This window comes from Scatophagus argus, chromosome 23 (assembly GCF_020382885.2).
Source record: "Scatophagus argus isolate fScaArg1 chromosome 23, fScaArg1.pri, whole genome shotgun sequence".
Classification (NCBI taxonomy): domain Eukaryota; kingdom Metazoa; phylum Chordata; class Actinopteri; family Scatophagidae; genus Scatophagus; species Scatophagus argus.
The window spans coordinates 6,564,281-6,580,001 of NC_058515.1; the positions used below are offsets into that span (position 1 = coordinate 6,564,281).

Consider the following 15,721-nt stretch of genomic DNA (forward strand, 5'->3'; position numbering starts at 1 on the left):
TCTTTTGAAAATTACAGTATTCCAGTTTTTTAATTATTAATTGTAATCTAAAACTGAACTGAAGACACTTAAGCAAGTAAAGCAGTGCTGACAAGCTTTTGGATGGAGCGACAGACTTCACACATCGAAACTTTTACTGGGAAAGTGGGTGGATAGCGTTTGTGTATGTGAGTAGCAGTGCTGGGATAAATCCAAAGTTTTAAAAGAACCATTAAGTAAAGAGAGTGTGCTGCCTTCATATAGTATATTATCCTATAAGATTGCGGAGGTAGTGAATGCACCGTGTAAAGCACTCACCCCACACTTTAAGTGCATTACACAGTGCATTCAGTTATCTGAGGCCCCAAGAAACAGCGGTTTATCATCATACAAATGCTGGAACTATGCCCACTGACAGGAAAGCTATATCACACATACACACACAAAGTGCTCCCACCCACCCGTTCAGAAACCACTTTGCTAAATCTATCAGCTGCAGCTGTGTGCATGTGTTTTAATGCATGCACACAAGCTGAATACACGTGAGTTCATGTGTGCATGTGAGCATCTGAGTCCAGTCCAAACACACAAATGTACTGTACACATAGCCTGCAGATGCAGTGAGTTCTCTCAGGACTGCAACCCAACCCCAGAGAAGTCCAAAGTGTCAAATAAAACCCAGGCTGTTTAGCATCGTTCACGGTGTGGAAACAAACAAGATGGCTACCGTGTGTCCAACCCAAGCAGACCCTGTGGTGTTCACCGGCTCCCATCTGAATGGAGTACGAGGCTGGCTAACAGGAGTGCAGTGGAGAAGAGTCTCCTGGGGCAGTTGGCTCAGCGAGCGGGACCAGAGGATGGCTGCACCATGGATTAGGGCCCCACAGTGGTCCATTGTTAATTGGGCGCCATGTGTGAAAGCTACAGAGAGATTAGTTTGTACAGCTGCTGCCATTTGTCATAACTGCCCTTAACAAGACACACATGGCAACCCAAGTTACAGCCAGAGGTTTTACAAAAAAAGGGGAGAAAAAATGTCTGGTGAGCATCTAATAGTTAGTGAAGCAGACCTGCATAAGGAGATGAAGATGTTCCTGGGAAACACCAAGCAGACTCAGCTGGGATCCCATATGAGATGATGAGTTTGAGCATTGCTCATTTAACCATCTGTAGGACAACCAGGGTCATTATCATAACTGCTCAAAAAGCTATGTTAAGCCTGTAGAAACTCTGGACCACAGGTTGCAGACAACGAGGAAAGATCAGCTATTACATCATAGCCCTATTTGGCAAATCTCAAATTAGACAGGGACTATGTTTTATTTGACAGGCAACAGTGGGACAGAACAAGAAGGCTAGCAAGCTTGATGACCTCTTGTTAGCCTGATTTGCTTAGTAATGGGCTAACCATGAGGTTTAGAGGAACGTTGGTGGAGTAGAGGTTTTTTTTGGATGGAATTCACAATGTAATTGTGGGTTGTAGGTCTGTGCACATGTTGGAGGCCTAATTACAATCTTGACTTGGTAAATCCGGAACAAGCTTTTAAAGCGCCCTCACTTTCAGTTTTTGCCTGACAGATCTAGAGTTGTGGTTCATTGAAACTAAATGCAGTCTTTTGAGCTGAAGTGCAGGTGAGCAATAATTTGATGTGTGTGTGTGTGTGTGTGCAGTAAATGAGTTCATGGTTTTCTGCATGCACATGGATATAGGCGTATGAGTGTGTCCCAGTGTGTGCACTTTGGAGTTTGCACATAAAATTTTGTAAGAGTTTTCTCAAGGTCAGTGCAGCTGAATGACCAGCTGGTGAGTTTTGTCAGTGGTGAGAGCAAGCCAATATGAGAAGAATTCCAGCTATCTCTAGCCAGATCAAGGTAACCAGCCCTGTTTTTCCCATGTAAAAATAACTGGCTTCATTAACCATCCTGCACTGCAGCAGGCCTTACTAACTTGTTCCTCACACGAATAGCTGCACGGTGGCCAAACAATTTCATCATTACAATTACATCAAAGTTGTGGCAAAAGGGAATATTTAAGTGTTTGATGCTAATTTAAAATTTTATATAGTTTAGCTTTGCAGTTAAGTATAAAATTTTCCTTTCTTGTAAACTGGCAAGACTTGTTGAGTCTTGTTTTGGAGTTTCTGATTTAAGCTGCTGATTGTTCATATTATTTTTGTGGAAATTTCTAAAGAAAACATGTATGGAAGGTGTGTTTCCCTCTCTATTTTTCCTTTTATTCACTGTATCAGTTTTTTGTTTTAATGATTGATGCAAAGAGGCAGTGTGAAAACAGATCTATCAGTCATAATGGTGGAAGTACCTCTGGTGGAAATCTGCAACATATGCTGGTTTGGTGATCAGGAGACATGAGATTTTCATGTTATTCCATGGTATCCATATATCCTCTCCCTCTGTCATTGCCTCCAAATGACTCACTTTAATCCTGCTGCTCAAAGACGGTGTCTTTCATAAAAGACTGAATGTTTCGTGTTATTGTGAATTTGGCTGGCTCATTTTGTGTGCTAAAAATAAAAATTTGCTCTTTTCTGTTGTTCTATAACTTCATATATGGGTCAGTAAAATCAAACAACCAGCTGGGGGTTGCATTGTTCATTAAATTGAATATGTAGCATCTTCTACTGATGCAGGGTTGGTTTCAAAATTTGGGAGCTTTTTGAGAAGTGAACCTGACATATGTGAGGGAGGAGTGGAAGCTCTTTGGCTAGTTTTGACAACTCAATGGGGCACTGATGAATCCGTCCAAAGCAGGCCATTCCCAAGCCCCAGACGCCATATCCCCTCTTTGACCCACTGCACTGACATTGGAAAGAAATCCTCCAGGGAATCGCACCCCCGCCCCAAACAGCAACATGCCCACCCAAAAGTACATTTTCCACAGGGCTGCGATGGCGGGCCTTTCTTTTTCTGTCCCACTCAGGTCTTGTCGAGCCGTCACAGTGATGGGTCATACTGTACCGCCACACAAAAGAAGAGACAACCATCACTCTGGGCCACTGATCGGCCCTGTCTGGACTGAAAGGACTTTGATGGGGCAAAGCAGGGAGGGGTATGCTGCACAGAGAAGTTAGTGTCTCCTGGGCAACCACTCTGATTGTCTGTCCCTGCCCAAAGTTCCCCATCACACCCCACCTACAACCCCTTCCCATTTTTTTTTCTTCCCTTCATTGGCTGTTCACAAGGCTCCTTCCTGGGTAAAGGGGACCGGCTTTTGCGTGAAAGCCTCAGTCTGGTACTTGAGGGTGCTTTTCTCCTGACTGACTTGAAAAAATGTGAGGTCAAAAAACATCTTCACATGAATTCTCTGTGTGAGACCTCTGTCTATCCTCTCTGAACCTTCCTATCCCTCTTTCCACTACAGACCCCACTGTCTAACATGAGCAGTTTGGCAGGTCGGTGGAACAACAGAAAATTTTTGAGCAGTTGTGTGATGGCTAAGAAGAGGACAACCACTGGACAGAGAAACATAGGCAACAGGGAGGGCCTGCTTTGTAAGGCAGGACAGTGAGGTACAGTGTAGTGCCTGGGATAGGGGGTGAATGTACCCATTTGTCTTCATTTGGGAGGGCCGGCAGACAGGGTGGGGGTGGGGAATCTATCTGGGAGGAATGGGAGGTGCCGGTCCTCCAGTCAAGTGGCCTCGGGGGGATTTGAAATGCATTTGGGGTCCTCCCCAAAAGCCTGGGAAAGTGTGGTGAAGCTGAGATCTTAACCATAGACTAATGACACATACTGCAGTTCTTTAACCAAGTGTAGCCACAAACACAAAACTGAGTCTCCTGTCGAAATACACGAGAAAAGCCTTTTCAACACAATGCCTGTGCTTTAGAACGCCAAAGAAAGGCCATTTTCTGATGGATGCAACAGTGCAAACTGTGACACAAGCAAATTAAATACACTGTAGCACAGCAAAAGAGGGTGCTGTAAATTTGGTTGAGAAAGAAGGCATCCACATTTCTCAGTGGCCTCTGCTCCGAGTTGCCTTGTTTCCATGGAGATTTATGTACACATGGCACACAAAAGAGGGGCTAAGGAGGTAACATGGCCTGTTTAAGCCTTGAGGTATTTGCTAGAGCAAAACCCTGCTGCTAATAACACAAGCCTCATACTGAGCCAGGCAACCTGGCAGCACTGCTCACAGGTCAGTGTTTGAGAAAGAGCAGGAGAGGAAAGAAGGCAGAGGAAAGTCAGATGGAGATCACAAACAACCAAAGATCCTGGAGAGGGAGTGAAGACATTAAGGGAGAAAGAAAGTAAATGAGAAGGACAGAAAGAGAGAAAGAAAAAAGGGTAAGCAAGAGGCAAGAAAGAAAGAAAGAGCAATCCAAAACATAAATAGCTCCAGGGTTAAGAGAAAAAGGATCGGGAAGACATTTAGTGGGAAGCGGAAATCAATAAGGCAAGCAGTGAAGCTGGGAGGGAGTTCTAAGTGGATTAGATTGAGAGAATGTGTTCGATAGGTTATGGCTCTGAGAGAGAGGTAGCCAGACACCGCAGGCTCTATTGCATACTAATAAGGAAGCCAGAATGGAAGCTAAGCATGAGGTTGTGCAGTTCAAGCTGAAGAGTTTTTCTATATGGCTCTGGTGTCATCGGTTAAGGTTTTTTCCCAGCATTTGTATTTTAGGATCTCGATGAATTTGTTCAGAATGTTCACTGTTAAAATTCATGTCCAAGAATAAAATTCCACTCATCTTCCAAAAGAATCATTCCTGAGACTCTTTTCCCCCTAATATTATCTCACCAGGAGAATTTCAAATTAAAGGGAGCAGAATAACCATGCTTTAACCTCAAAAAGGGAATACAAACACTAGTGTCCTTAATGTTGTCTGCTTACAACAACTTTTGTTTCACACTTCTGGCATGAACCCAACCACCCTTTCTCTGTCCAAGCGCCTGGGCCTGGGACAGCTGTCATGGTTGGAGTCTTGGGCTTGAGGGGAAGCCAAGGAAGCAGAAAAGAAAAGAGACTGAGAGAGAGAGAGAGAGAAAAAGTGAGAGAGTCATTTGGCCGGGGCAGTGTGCCGCAGGGGTGATTCCTGATGGCAGAGGAGGATAAGGGGATGAAGGGAGGGAGGGACAGATGTTGTGCTTAGTCACAGACCTCCACTGTGACCCAGAAGGTCAGGCCTCCACACTGGCCGCCTGACCAAAGCCTCTGAGGCAGCAGGGCGGAAAACAAGATGCAAACAGCTACCCCACGCAGCGTGGTGAGCAGGCAGTGGCCATGCTTGAAGATAGGGACCAGCCAGCCAACCCAGCCTGAGGTATTGGGGAGAGGGGTGGGGGGTCGGGGGGGGGGGGGGGTTGTTGAGGAGGTGTGGGGAGTCAGTGGTACCTACTCCCCCTCACTTAGGCCAGTGAACCAAAGGACCACCAGCCAGACCAGAAGTAGTGGTGGGGGAGTGGAGACAAACAGTTGCCAAGAGACCACCAGTGATCCCGCGACCACCGCAGTTTGACCCCGATTGGGTAGGTCAACAAGGGGGGCTTACAAGCAACTCCCCCACCTCCCCCCCTGACCCCCACCCCAGACCCTAGGCAAAAAGTCTTCCTCCTCCACGTGCCCTGGGCCTGCGACGAAGCTTTTTCACTGATCTGCTTTGCTCAATTAAACTTCAGAGGACACCCTGCCACATCTCTTTGCAAAGGTCACGACCCCGGGGCAGAGGTTAAGTCTGACACTCGTAAAACAAGGTTTTCTGTCATTAACATGGCAGCATGTATTCAGAGGTAATCCATCCATTTCCACAAACTAACATGACAGCGTGAAAAAAAAAAGTTACGCTACTGAGGGGGAAAAAAGTCAAGGTAATGATGTTTTATGACGGTGTTAACTTCCAGCACCAGAGTAATGGGAAAGCTGCTTGACCTTGACTTCTTTAGTCTCCCATTAGACTACCTCAGCAATCCATTTCTGTCACTGGTTGCGTGAAAGTACACCGTCAACTTTCAAAACTATTTGAATTCTTTAAAGTAATTTCTAATTTGCACTATCATTCTTTATTGCACTTACGCTGCCGCTTGTCAAGTTAATTTATAATTGCAACAGTTTAGGAAAATGTACAACCGATCATTTCCATAACATCTTCAAATATTACTACAAATTCCTCAATTGAATTGCTTGTGTATCTTCATCACAAATCTTTATAAATTGTTTTAGATTCATATTCTATTAACTGCACACGGGTATTAAGAATAAGATATTTAAATAGATAGAGCTGAGGACTTTCAGTGAAAACAGTAACTACATTCCTACATTTGTTGGGGAAATAGTGTCGAGCAGCACAACAAATCCAAATACAAATGAGGCCTTCAGTATTCTAACATGTCCTGACGTGACGATTATCTACATGCCTTGTTACAACTATTTCAGCTGTCAAACTGGATGTGCAAAATATGAATCCAGGTGTGGAGAGGTGATGATTCAAAGAAAGCAAAAAAGAATTGCACTTCTGTGTTTTTCCAGAAAAAGACAAAACAGTGCAGTGGAGTACAACAGCAATGTGTGTGTGTGTGTGTGTGTGTGAGAAGCTAGGGCCCTGTATTGAACACGGCCTGCCAGTTGGCACAATGGATGCCACAACCCCCACTCCCAGCCCCAAACCTACTTCCCAGCGGGCATTCATCTGGGCATGCACATGGGTGCTACAGCCCTGCCTGGCTAAACGCGTCTGTGCCCCCGAACAAGGGGGCTGAGTGCCCTCTCTAAATTCACCCAGCACACTCACTGCCAACCCGCCGACCTTTCTCAGGCAACAGCAACCCACCAGAAACAAATACACACTGTGAACTTATTGATTTTTGCCACCAAAAATAAGAAAAAAATACTGTTGAGTAAATAACTGCGGCAGCATATTTTATGTTATCCAGTTACACAGCAGAAGTGGGCCACTGCCAGGTAGCGGGACAGAGAGAACGATATTAAAAGCACAGTCCGGACTCATTTTTTCTCCAGCACTTCGCACAAATACCACATTCTGTTTCAGACAGAGCCGTTTGCTAGTTTCTTTGTGTTTGATTGTATGTTTGTTTGTTTCGTGCAGTTGCAGCAGAACAAAGGCAGCGGCTTCCATTCTGCCACTGTCAAAAAACTTTCCAACGTGCCCACTGCATTGCGGATGCCAACCAACGAATCAAAGGCATGCTGCAACCAGACAAAGAGGGTTTGATGCCAACCTCCAAACCTCTAACAACCATTACTGGTGATTTGCCTGCCTCCCTGGCACGGTGCAAAACAAAATGGCGCTGCACCACACGCTACCACAATATGGCTGCATTGTCTGGAGATAGGCACCGCTTGGTAACTTGAAGAAAAGGAAAAGGCGCTTTAGCTAGCAAAAACGAAAGAGAGGAAAAAAACCCAAGCCCGTCTCTGTGATCCCAGTAAAAGAATGCTATTTTGTATTTGCCAAAGTTTCAACTCATAGAAATTTTGAGGACAACGGTAAACAATCGCTCTGATCCGCAACGCGATGTTGAATCCAAGTGAATTTAATTCTCCAGCGAAAGAGAACATTATCTTCACCATTTGTATCAAAGAATAAAATTAATCTTCTTGCCAACATTTTACTTTTACTCCACCATAGACATATTCTTCTAAAATGATAGCTGGTAAAATGCCATCCATACAATACACTATCATTTAAATGGCGTAGGCTATAGAAAAAAATATTTAAAAAAAAAAAAAAAAAGAAAAGCACTATGCCATTCTCGAGTCAGTACTGAACAGTTAAAAATGCAGCCGATGCAAAGCAAAGAAGCGGTGGCATCCTACAAAAGACACAAAAGAGGGTCTGATGCCAACCCCGGTGCCAGTGGCAACCATTATTGTCTGTGTGCTGTGCCTTCTGCTTTCCCTGGCACTTATCAAACACAAAATGGCGCTCAGGGTTTGATGATAATGAGCTAGCTATACCACTATTTCTCCTCCAATGACAAAGTATTGGTGCTTATTCAGTATTACTGCAATAGAGGAGAAATTTCCACAGCGAATACTATCTGGTGGTAGTGGTGGGGGATTTCAGTTTGAAAGAGCTGTTAAAGGTTAATTCTGCAAAAACAAAGGAAGAAAAATGATTGTCTTTGTGTCCAAATAAGTGTAAAAAAATGCATTGGTGGGAATATGTCAGCACATTTATCTATTTTCTGCCAAACTACTATTCTTAAATACTGTTCCCCTTCTCCTTAAATTTAGTGTGAATATCAGTTTTTTCTGTAACAAATAGTAATTGAAATTCACAATTTGTTTCTTCCAATTTACAGTTTGGAGCACAGCATTATGCACTGCAAAGTGATACTTTTTGGCTTTAACTCTGCATTGGACATCATCTCAAATGTTTCGGCAAATGCCACTTTGTTATTACTGTGTGGCATTCTGTTGTGTGAATGAGAAAAATAAATTTAAATAATTCAAATTTGGGAAAAAAAAAAGTTTTAATGAGTCTATTCAAATATATTCACGTAAAATCCTATTTTTTTCCCCCAACCTCTTTATTTCACGGTGAGCTGGAACAAAATGCATGACTCAGTCTTTACATGGAGCACACAACTGCGTCCGCTTCAGTGTAAAAGAAACCAGCTTTTCAGGAATTAATGAAAGACAGAGGCTTCCATTACAAACACGAGCCCACATCACACGCAAGATTTACAATAATTAAAAACTAGCAACTGAAATTACTCACATCTTCAATGGGACTTACTATCAGCAATATGTTCATGTGGGCAGTACCTTTGTTAAAGGTTGATATCTCACTCAGCTAAAATTGTTGTAATGTGATTGACAGCTGAAGATGTTTTTAAATTACATTAAATTACACAATTAAAGTGTTGTATTATGTCAAGAGGACTACAGGGATGAAAGGCATGATTTTCTAATAAAGTAAAGACAACCTCAGCTTTAAAAATATGCTGTTATTAAAAAACAAAACTGGATAAACAAAAGCTTTAAACTAAGTATTGGAAAAATATATTTGAACTCTGGTTCATTATGATTTCATTAACCTAGTGCAACAAATTTACACAAATCGACATTTGTGTACATTTGTTCAGACAAATTTGTGTAAATTTGCCTCAAGTTAATGTGCAGTAAGTTAATGTTCAGATAAATTTAATAGGTGCATAGTGTGTGTGTGTGCAGTTGTCTAAACCCATGTGTCTGCCTGTGTGTGCGTGTGTGTGTGTGTGTGTGTGCATGTGTGGAGATAATACATACCCTGTCCAAATTAGAGTAACTGAATAAATACTGAACATGAATAGGAGTTCCTGCTGGAGTACAGCAGAGCAAAGCCACATTTAAAACATGTTCTCCATTTAATACTTTTCACTTAGCCATACTTGAATTATAGAAAAATGTTTGCTCCACACACACACACACACACACACGATACTGACGATCAAGTTTCTTATGTTTATTTGTCTGGCGAATGTGATTTCAGCCAGTCTCAGCAAAACTGCCAAAAAGTAACACATGTGACCCTTGACCTTGCCAAGGCATCATTCACACATGCGTGTTAGCTCACACACACACAGTGAAACAAACACACACAGTATGAGTTTGAACCTACCTTGGTCCTGGACATAGTATGCTAGAAACAAGTCCAGCTCCTTGACCGATACTGTTATGTGGTGTGGCTGGACACAAAGTGCTGGGTTGGTGCAATGTGGAGACTTGACAAGGCGTTCCCCGTCTGTACTTTCCAGAGGGATGCCTTTGAAGAGGATGACCATCACCAGGTCCAGACGCCAAACTTTGTCGGCCTGCCTCAAACAGTCGATCCGACGGATCTTGCCCTTCTGGTCCGGGTTGGATAGCACGCAGCATGGGTGCTTCTTGCCCGTCACGCTGAGGACAAAGTCCTCACGGTACTCCTGTCGAATGTCCTTACGCAGTTTGGCCAGCAGCCTGGATGCCCATTTCTGCTTGACCTCGGGCTTCTCGCTCAGAAGCTCATCCTTCACCGCACGCTCCTCGTCCTTGGACATCCGCTTCTCGTGCTTCTTGAAGTACTTGCGTTTTCTGGCCTGGAGGTTGAACCACGTGTAGGCAATGGCACGGACGTGAGGAAGAAGTGCCTCGATGAAGGGATGAAATTCATCCTGGAGCATACAAGGGACACAGTGAGGAGAGGAAAGAGGAGAGAAATATAATCAGAAATCATGTCATCAAACATGGCGACGAAATATGGGTTTAGTCAGCGACGAATCTAAGGCAGAAGGGAAGTCAGCCCACAAATAAACAATTCCCAATAATCAGTCACACAATATCTAATGGGCAGCTTCAGCACCTTTAACTTGAGAAGTTTCTCTTCATATAGCAACGCTGGTTTTACCATCCTATGTGTCTGTGGGCATACTGCAGGTATTACAAGGACATTCCACTGTTTATATCAACTGACAGCACTACAATAGCACCAAGCCCGGTGACTGAATGCGCCCTGCTCTCATTTCCCGAGCATGCTCTGAGACGGACTCCTGTTCTTCTGCTGCTGGAGGGAGCATGCGCCCCTCGCACTTACATTTCTCTTATCAAACTATCCGCATTCCAACGTAAACTTAACCCATGTTCACGAAGGATGGAGGGTAAGCTGGCAGGCCAAGTGGGGTGCAGTCAAAAATTAGGAAGTTAAGGAGGTTCCCGGTCTCCTGGCACATACAAACGGCCTCGTGTACAGGTTCAAAGTGCATAAAAAACAAAAGCGGGGGAGAAAGGAATGAATGAAACAGTAGTGTGAAAGGTATTTTGAACGGTCGAGTTAGGATTCGAGTCGTAGATCCTGCCAAGTCATTTCAAGTGTCGAAGTTGACAAACAGAATGACACTTGCCCAGCTTCATTCCAAAAACCCGAGGTTAGTCAGTGACGTTTAAATAATGACATACTTTCAAAATTTTCCGTCTCTTTTAATTGAAAAAAAAAATTTGCTTTGAAAGGTGTTTTTCTTTTACTTATCAGAGACTCAGCTTAATATTTGTGGATATAGTGGTAATAATTAACACTAATTTTACTTTTTCACAGGGGTTATCTGTCGTATTCTGCACTGTGCCGTAGTCCATTTTACACCACATTATCTTTACTTCTAAACGGAAAGAGTGTCTCAAACATGAGTCGAAAGAGAAAAAAAAGGAAACTTTTTTTAAACGCTTTCGATAGAATTTGTATTAATCCTTGCAACTAAAAAACACTAAATACCAAAAATTTCTGCAGCGTCCGAGCAGTTCAGTGACCTACGGGCAAATAAGAATCTCTCACAGCCTGTTCTCTGAAGGTGAAGGAATGCACAAGACTGAGTGGATGAGTTTGAAGCCATCAGAAATTACAGGAACTTCGAGTACCAAGTGGAAACATTAACTTATCGTTGTTTTAGGTCATTAAAATGTCAGATTTAAGCAGCGAGCAGCCCCTTTTGAGCGAGCTTTGGAAGAGTTAAACCACATATTGTTCTTTTTGTAGGCAGGCTGTAGGAAACCACAGAAATCTACTCCCTATCTGTGCCTGCCGCTGGTGCTCCTCTGAGAAGCCACATTTCGGCTCTGCACGTTCGAACCAATAAAACTCTGCTCCAGTACAGTAACGTCAAAATAGAATCATTTATTATACATCGTGAATTAACACTTTGTTCACTACAGATTTTAGTTTTTAAATGTTTTATATTTACAGTGGGTCCTATAGATACTATACCTATTCATAGTCTTTTAGAGAGGTAATAAATAAATTCATTCAGAGCTCCTTTAAATGCCATCTCCTGGTTATAATGCAGCCAATTAAACTGACAAACATAAGCAGTAAATGGGAGTAAATGTGCTCTGCGACAACTGTTTCTAAAACCCTGCTCACTTTTGGTTTCCTGTTCTAAAACACTTTAAATATACTTTTAATTTTTTTTTTTTTCAGCCAGGCTAAAGCCAAATGCTGTAAAGATAAATGACTTGGCCAGGGCCTGTGCAGTGCTCTTCAGCTGGGGCCATAAAAGCACAATCCTCTTAAGCACAAACTAAACCACATCTCAGTCAATCACTTACTTATGCCAAGTAAAATATAAACAGTAAAACTGAGTCAGCCAAAACAGTCAGCTACTCTGTCCAACCGCTGAATCAACCTTATCATGCGTTTGATCTTCCTACAGTGAAAGTGGCTTTATCTTCTTCCAACTTCACTTCCCTGAAGTATAGGGGTTTGACTCTAAATAAAAATATTACACGTGGAAAAAAAACAAATACAATCACAACACAATCAAGGCTGGGAAGTGTGTGTGTGTGAGGTTATCAGAGGACGCAAATAACCTAACTAATCCTGAGGAAAAGAAATAAACATACCTGCACCAATTATGCAGGATTATCAAGATGACAGTTTGGGACTTCTATTTGGAAAAAACACTTTTACGCATAATTTTACGCACACAAATAACACTTAAAGACTGGCACTTCAGTGACTTTTTTTTAATGCTGCAGGACTATTAAAATGTTTTTTTGTTTTTTGTTCTTTTCGTTAGGGAGTTTCGTTGGAATCTAAGATCCCCAAAGCAAAACTAAACCACGACTGTGGCACCAACACATTTTTGGATAAGCGGTTTTAATTTATTTATTTTTTCTAACGCTACATTTTCACTCACGAGGGAAACTTCATCGTCGTTATGAATTATGACAGCATTTACCAAAGCAGAGCTCAAACCTGCACCGTCCTGACGCGTGCACACAACTTCGCTGACCACCGTCTGTCACAAATCTGCTACAAATATGCAAATCATAACGATTGAAGGTAAATTTAAAACAAACAAACACAAAAAAAAGATACAAATACCTGAGTGAGACAAATCGGAGAATACATGACGAGACGGCTACACGGTAAGTGAATGTACTTGGACTGGTTCCTCTGATCACTTTATCGCGCCATTCCTGGACCGATGTGCACCGTGCGAGACTGTGGAGCAGCAATCCGCGTAAAACGATAAGAGATTATCCAAGAACATCCATGAATTATTTTTTTTTTTTTGCGATCCAAAGATTGTCGTCTTCCGCAGATGCCAACAACAACAACAACAACAACAAAAAAACCTCAGAGATTTTACGCGCTATAGTTTAAAGTTGACACAGCGAGCACTTGGAGGTTGTAGTCATAGAACCGGTGCGAACGGGCTTTGCTGCGTCCTCCTTCTACTACATGGGCTTTTTCTTTGCGCGCGTCTCTGTGCTGTGATATGTCGTTCATGAAAGCATTGTGGGAAGCTTCAGAGGGCGTCGAGTGTGTGATGTTCACCCCTGCTTTAACCAAACTTGATATGAAATCGACCGGTGCACCTTCGGTCCTGCGCGATTCCAGCAAATCAGACCCAACTTTTTTCCTTTTTTTTTTTCACCCACGTAATTACACAGTCACACTCCTCCTCCTACTCCAAACACACAACCCCGATCCACCATCCAGCACCTTCTTCTCCTCCTCGGCTATCTGAAAACACAGCGTACAATTCATTTACCCCCCCCTCCATTTTTTATTAGCTTCGGGGACTTTGGACCTCAGACTCGGTCACATAGAAATGGAAAAGCAAAAGTTCCCCCCTTCACCCTCCTGAGCTCCATGCTGCTTTTCCAGTTCTTATCATTCAACTCGGTCTGTGTCATCTCACTAAAAACAAACTTTTAGATATATATTTTTTTGGTTTTGTTTTGGTTTTAAAGCTTGTCAGTCACATTCTAGCAAGGAAACAACATGTGCTCATCAGTTTATTTGCTTACCTTAAAAGTTTCTAAAATAAATAATAACAAGACAGACTATGTAAGGCAGAGGGCACATTTTATGGGATTTTTTAAAAAAAAAAATATTTTGAAGACTCTCAACTGAAGATAATAATTAACTGCATGGACTGTAGCTTGAAACACTGACACATTACGTTTAGTCACTTTACAGATGATTGTTTGTTTTAATCCCTAATAACTCTGCTTCACCTGAACGCCTCTAGATAACTTATTTTTAAAAAAAAAAAAACACAGTGTTTAAACACTCACAACTCCGCTAAGTGGATGTCGTAACATAGTAATACTAATGTTACAAGCCTGGAAGTTAAACACTGTTACTTGCAGCAATATGTGTGTGTGTGAGAGAGTGTGTGTGTGTGTGTTCGTGCTTGTCCTACAGAGCTGTCAACAGTCCACATAGAGTTCATTTGCCAAATTAAGGGGAAAGGGCTGTTAACATAGGCTGCCGGAGAATCTGTGCCAAGTTTACTACAATTTTGGCCCGATCGTGCCAGTGTTGTGGTCCGTGTTAAGTTAACCCACTTCTCCACATTTCTCAATCGTCGCGAGGACACGACAGTATATCCATATCTATATATATATATATAAAACTGGTATCACAAATGGTATCATCATAACATTTGAAAGCAATAATAATCCATGTTCACGTACCATTGCACTGTACTGCATGGATTAATAGGGAATCCTGGAGCCTGGTTGAAACACACAAGCCGGTAGCTTCACATTTCTCACGTTCAACTTTGTGCTTTGGAGGGCTTTCTCTTGCAGTGCTCGCACAAAAAAAAAAAGTCAACACCGGAAGACAATTCTTTGCAGATAGCGTTGAACAGAAGTTTGGAGCACCTCGCGTTTTTTTTTTCTCTTTTTTTTCCTGTCTTCCTTCCTCTTCAAGTCTTACTTTTTTGGATCGTTTTTTGGGGTTGTTCAGTGAAGTTGAACGCGATCCAGAAGAGGCTGAGTTTTCGGCACTGGGTTGGTCTCCGCCTTCACTTTCACTGTCTGACTGCCTGACGCCCTCCGGCTCTCTGCAATAACTGTCAAGTCGGATATAATGTGAAGGGGGTGATTTCCGGTAAGGCTTTTTCTAAATAAAATGCTTATGTTAAGTAATTTCTCATCTTGATCATGCACCTATTCAGAATCAGAGTTCCTTTATTTATCTCTTTTTTCTTTTCTTTTTCGTACAGACATTGCACTTGCAGTATTCCCGACCAAGAAAGAAAAGTGAAAGGTATAAAAATAGGATAAAATAAAAATAGGATAAACAAACCAAGATAAGTATAAATCTAAAATCTAAAAGTACACATTCATGTGAATGTTCACAGGCTAGATTGCGAATTAAAGTTAAAATTACGTGTAATTAATGAACATCTACTTATTTTTTTCATGATTCATTTTAAAAGTATGTCAATGTCCAAAGCAGACAATGTATTATAAAATAAAGTGTTAGACAAGACAAAATAAGACAGCGCATTTATGAGTTGTTTTCAGGTTTCGGGATTTAACATTGACTGATCCCACAATAGTCAAGCTTTAGTTTATGCCCCCCTTCCCGCCGAAAATAAATAAATAAATAAATAAATAAAAAGGATAACCAGAAGATTTTCCTTAATAGTGTGAATAAATAACATGTATTGCCTCAACATACTAATCGTAATATTACAATGCATATCATGTTAAAGTTGTTACTACTGTAAATTAAACGTGTCATGACTCGTTAACCCTCTTACAGATTATACATTTTAACCTCAAAAGACTCACTTCTACCTCTTATTTTGAAATCGTTTCCCGGTGATTATCCGGCCATTGCTCGCTAACTTGACACCGCTTAGTTTTGTAATAGTGCATGTATCCTCGATTCTCATTGGCCAGAAGCTGTGGCCCCGAGACTCTCTACCCTGGGCCCCTCACTTCCGCTCCTCTGACGTGCTGTGTGGGTCTTGACAGAGCCCATCCTGGACAGTTGTATAGCGA

At 42.1% G+C, this 15,721-nt stretch overlaps 1 protein-coding gene across 4 annotated transcripts in view; it reads right to left on the bottom strand.

The window, feature by feature from the left end:
* The window catches only part of LOC124054217 (nuclear factor 1 B-type-like), a 66,926-nt gene extending 52,150 nt beyond the window's left edge, over positions 1-14,776 (bottom strand). The window contains exons 1-2 of one of the 4 annotated variants that reach the window (XM_046379923.1): positions 14,399-14,776; positions 9,564-10,095 (exon numbers count right to left, since the gene is read on the bottom strand). In XM_046379923.1, the coding sequence (XP_046235879.1) occupies positions 9,564-10,095; positions 14,399-14,416 (550 nt within the window). In that variant the 5' untranslated portion in view covers positions 14,417-14,776. The other 3 variants (XM_046379922.1, XM_046379924.1, XM_046379927.1) reach the window with 3 other exon arrangements.
* Between the last annotated feature and the right edge of the window lie 945 nt (positions 14,777-15,721).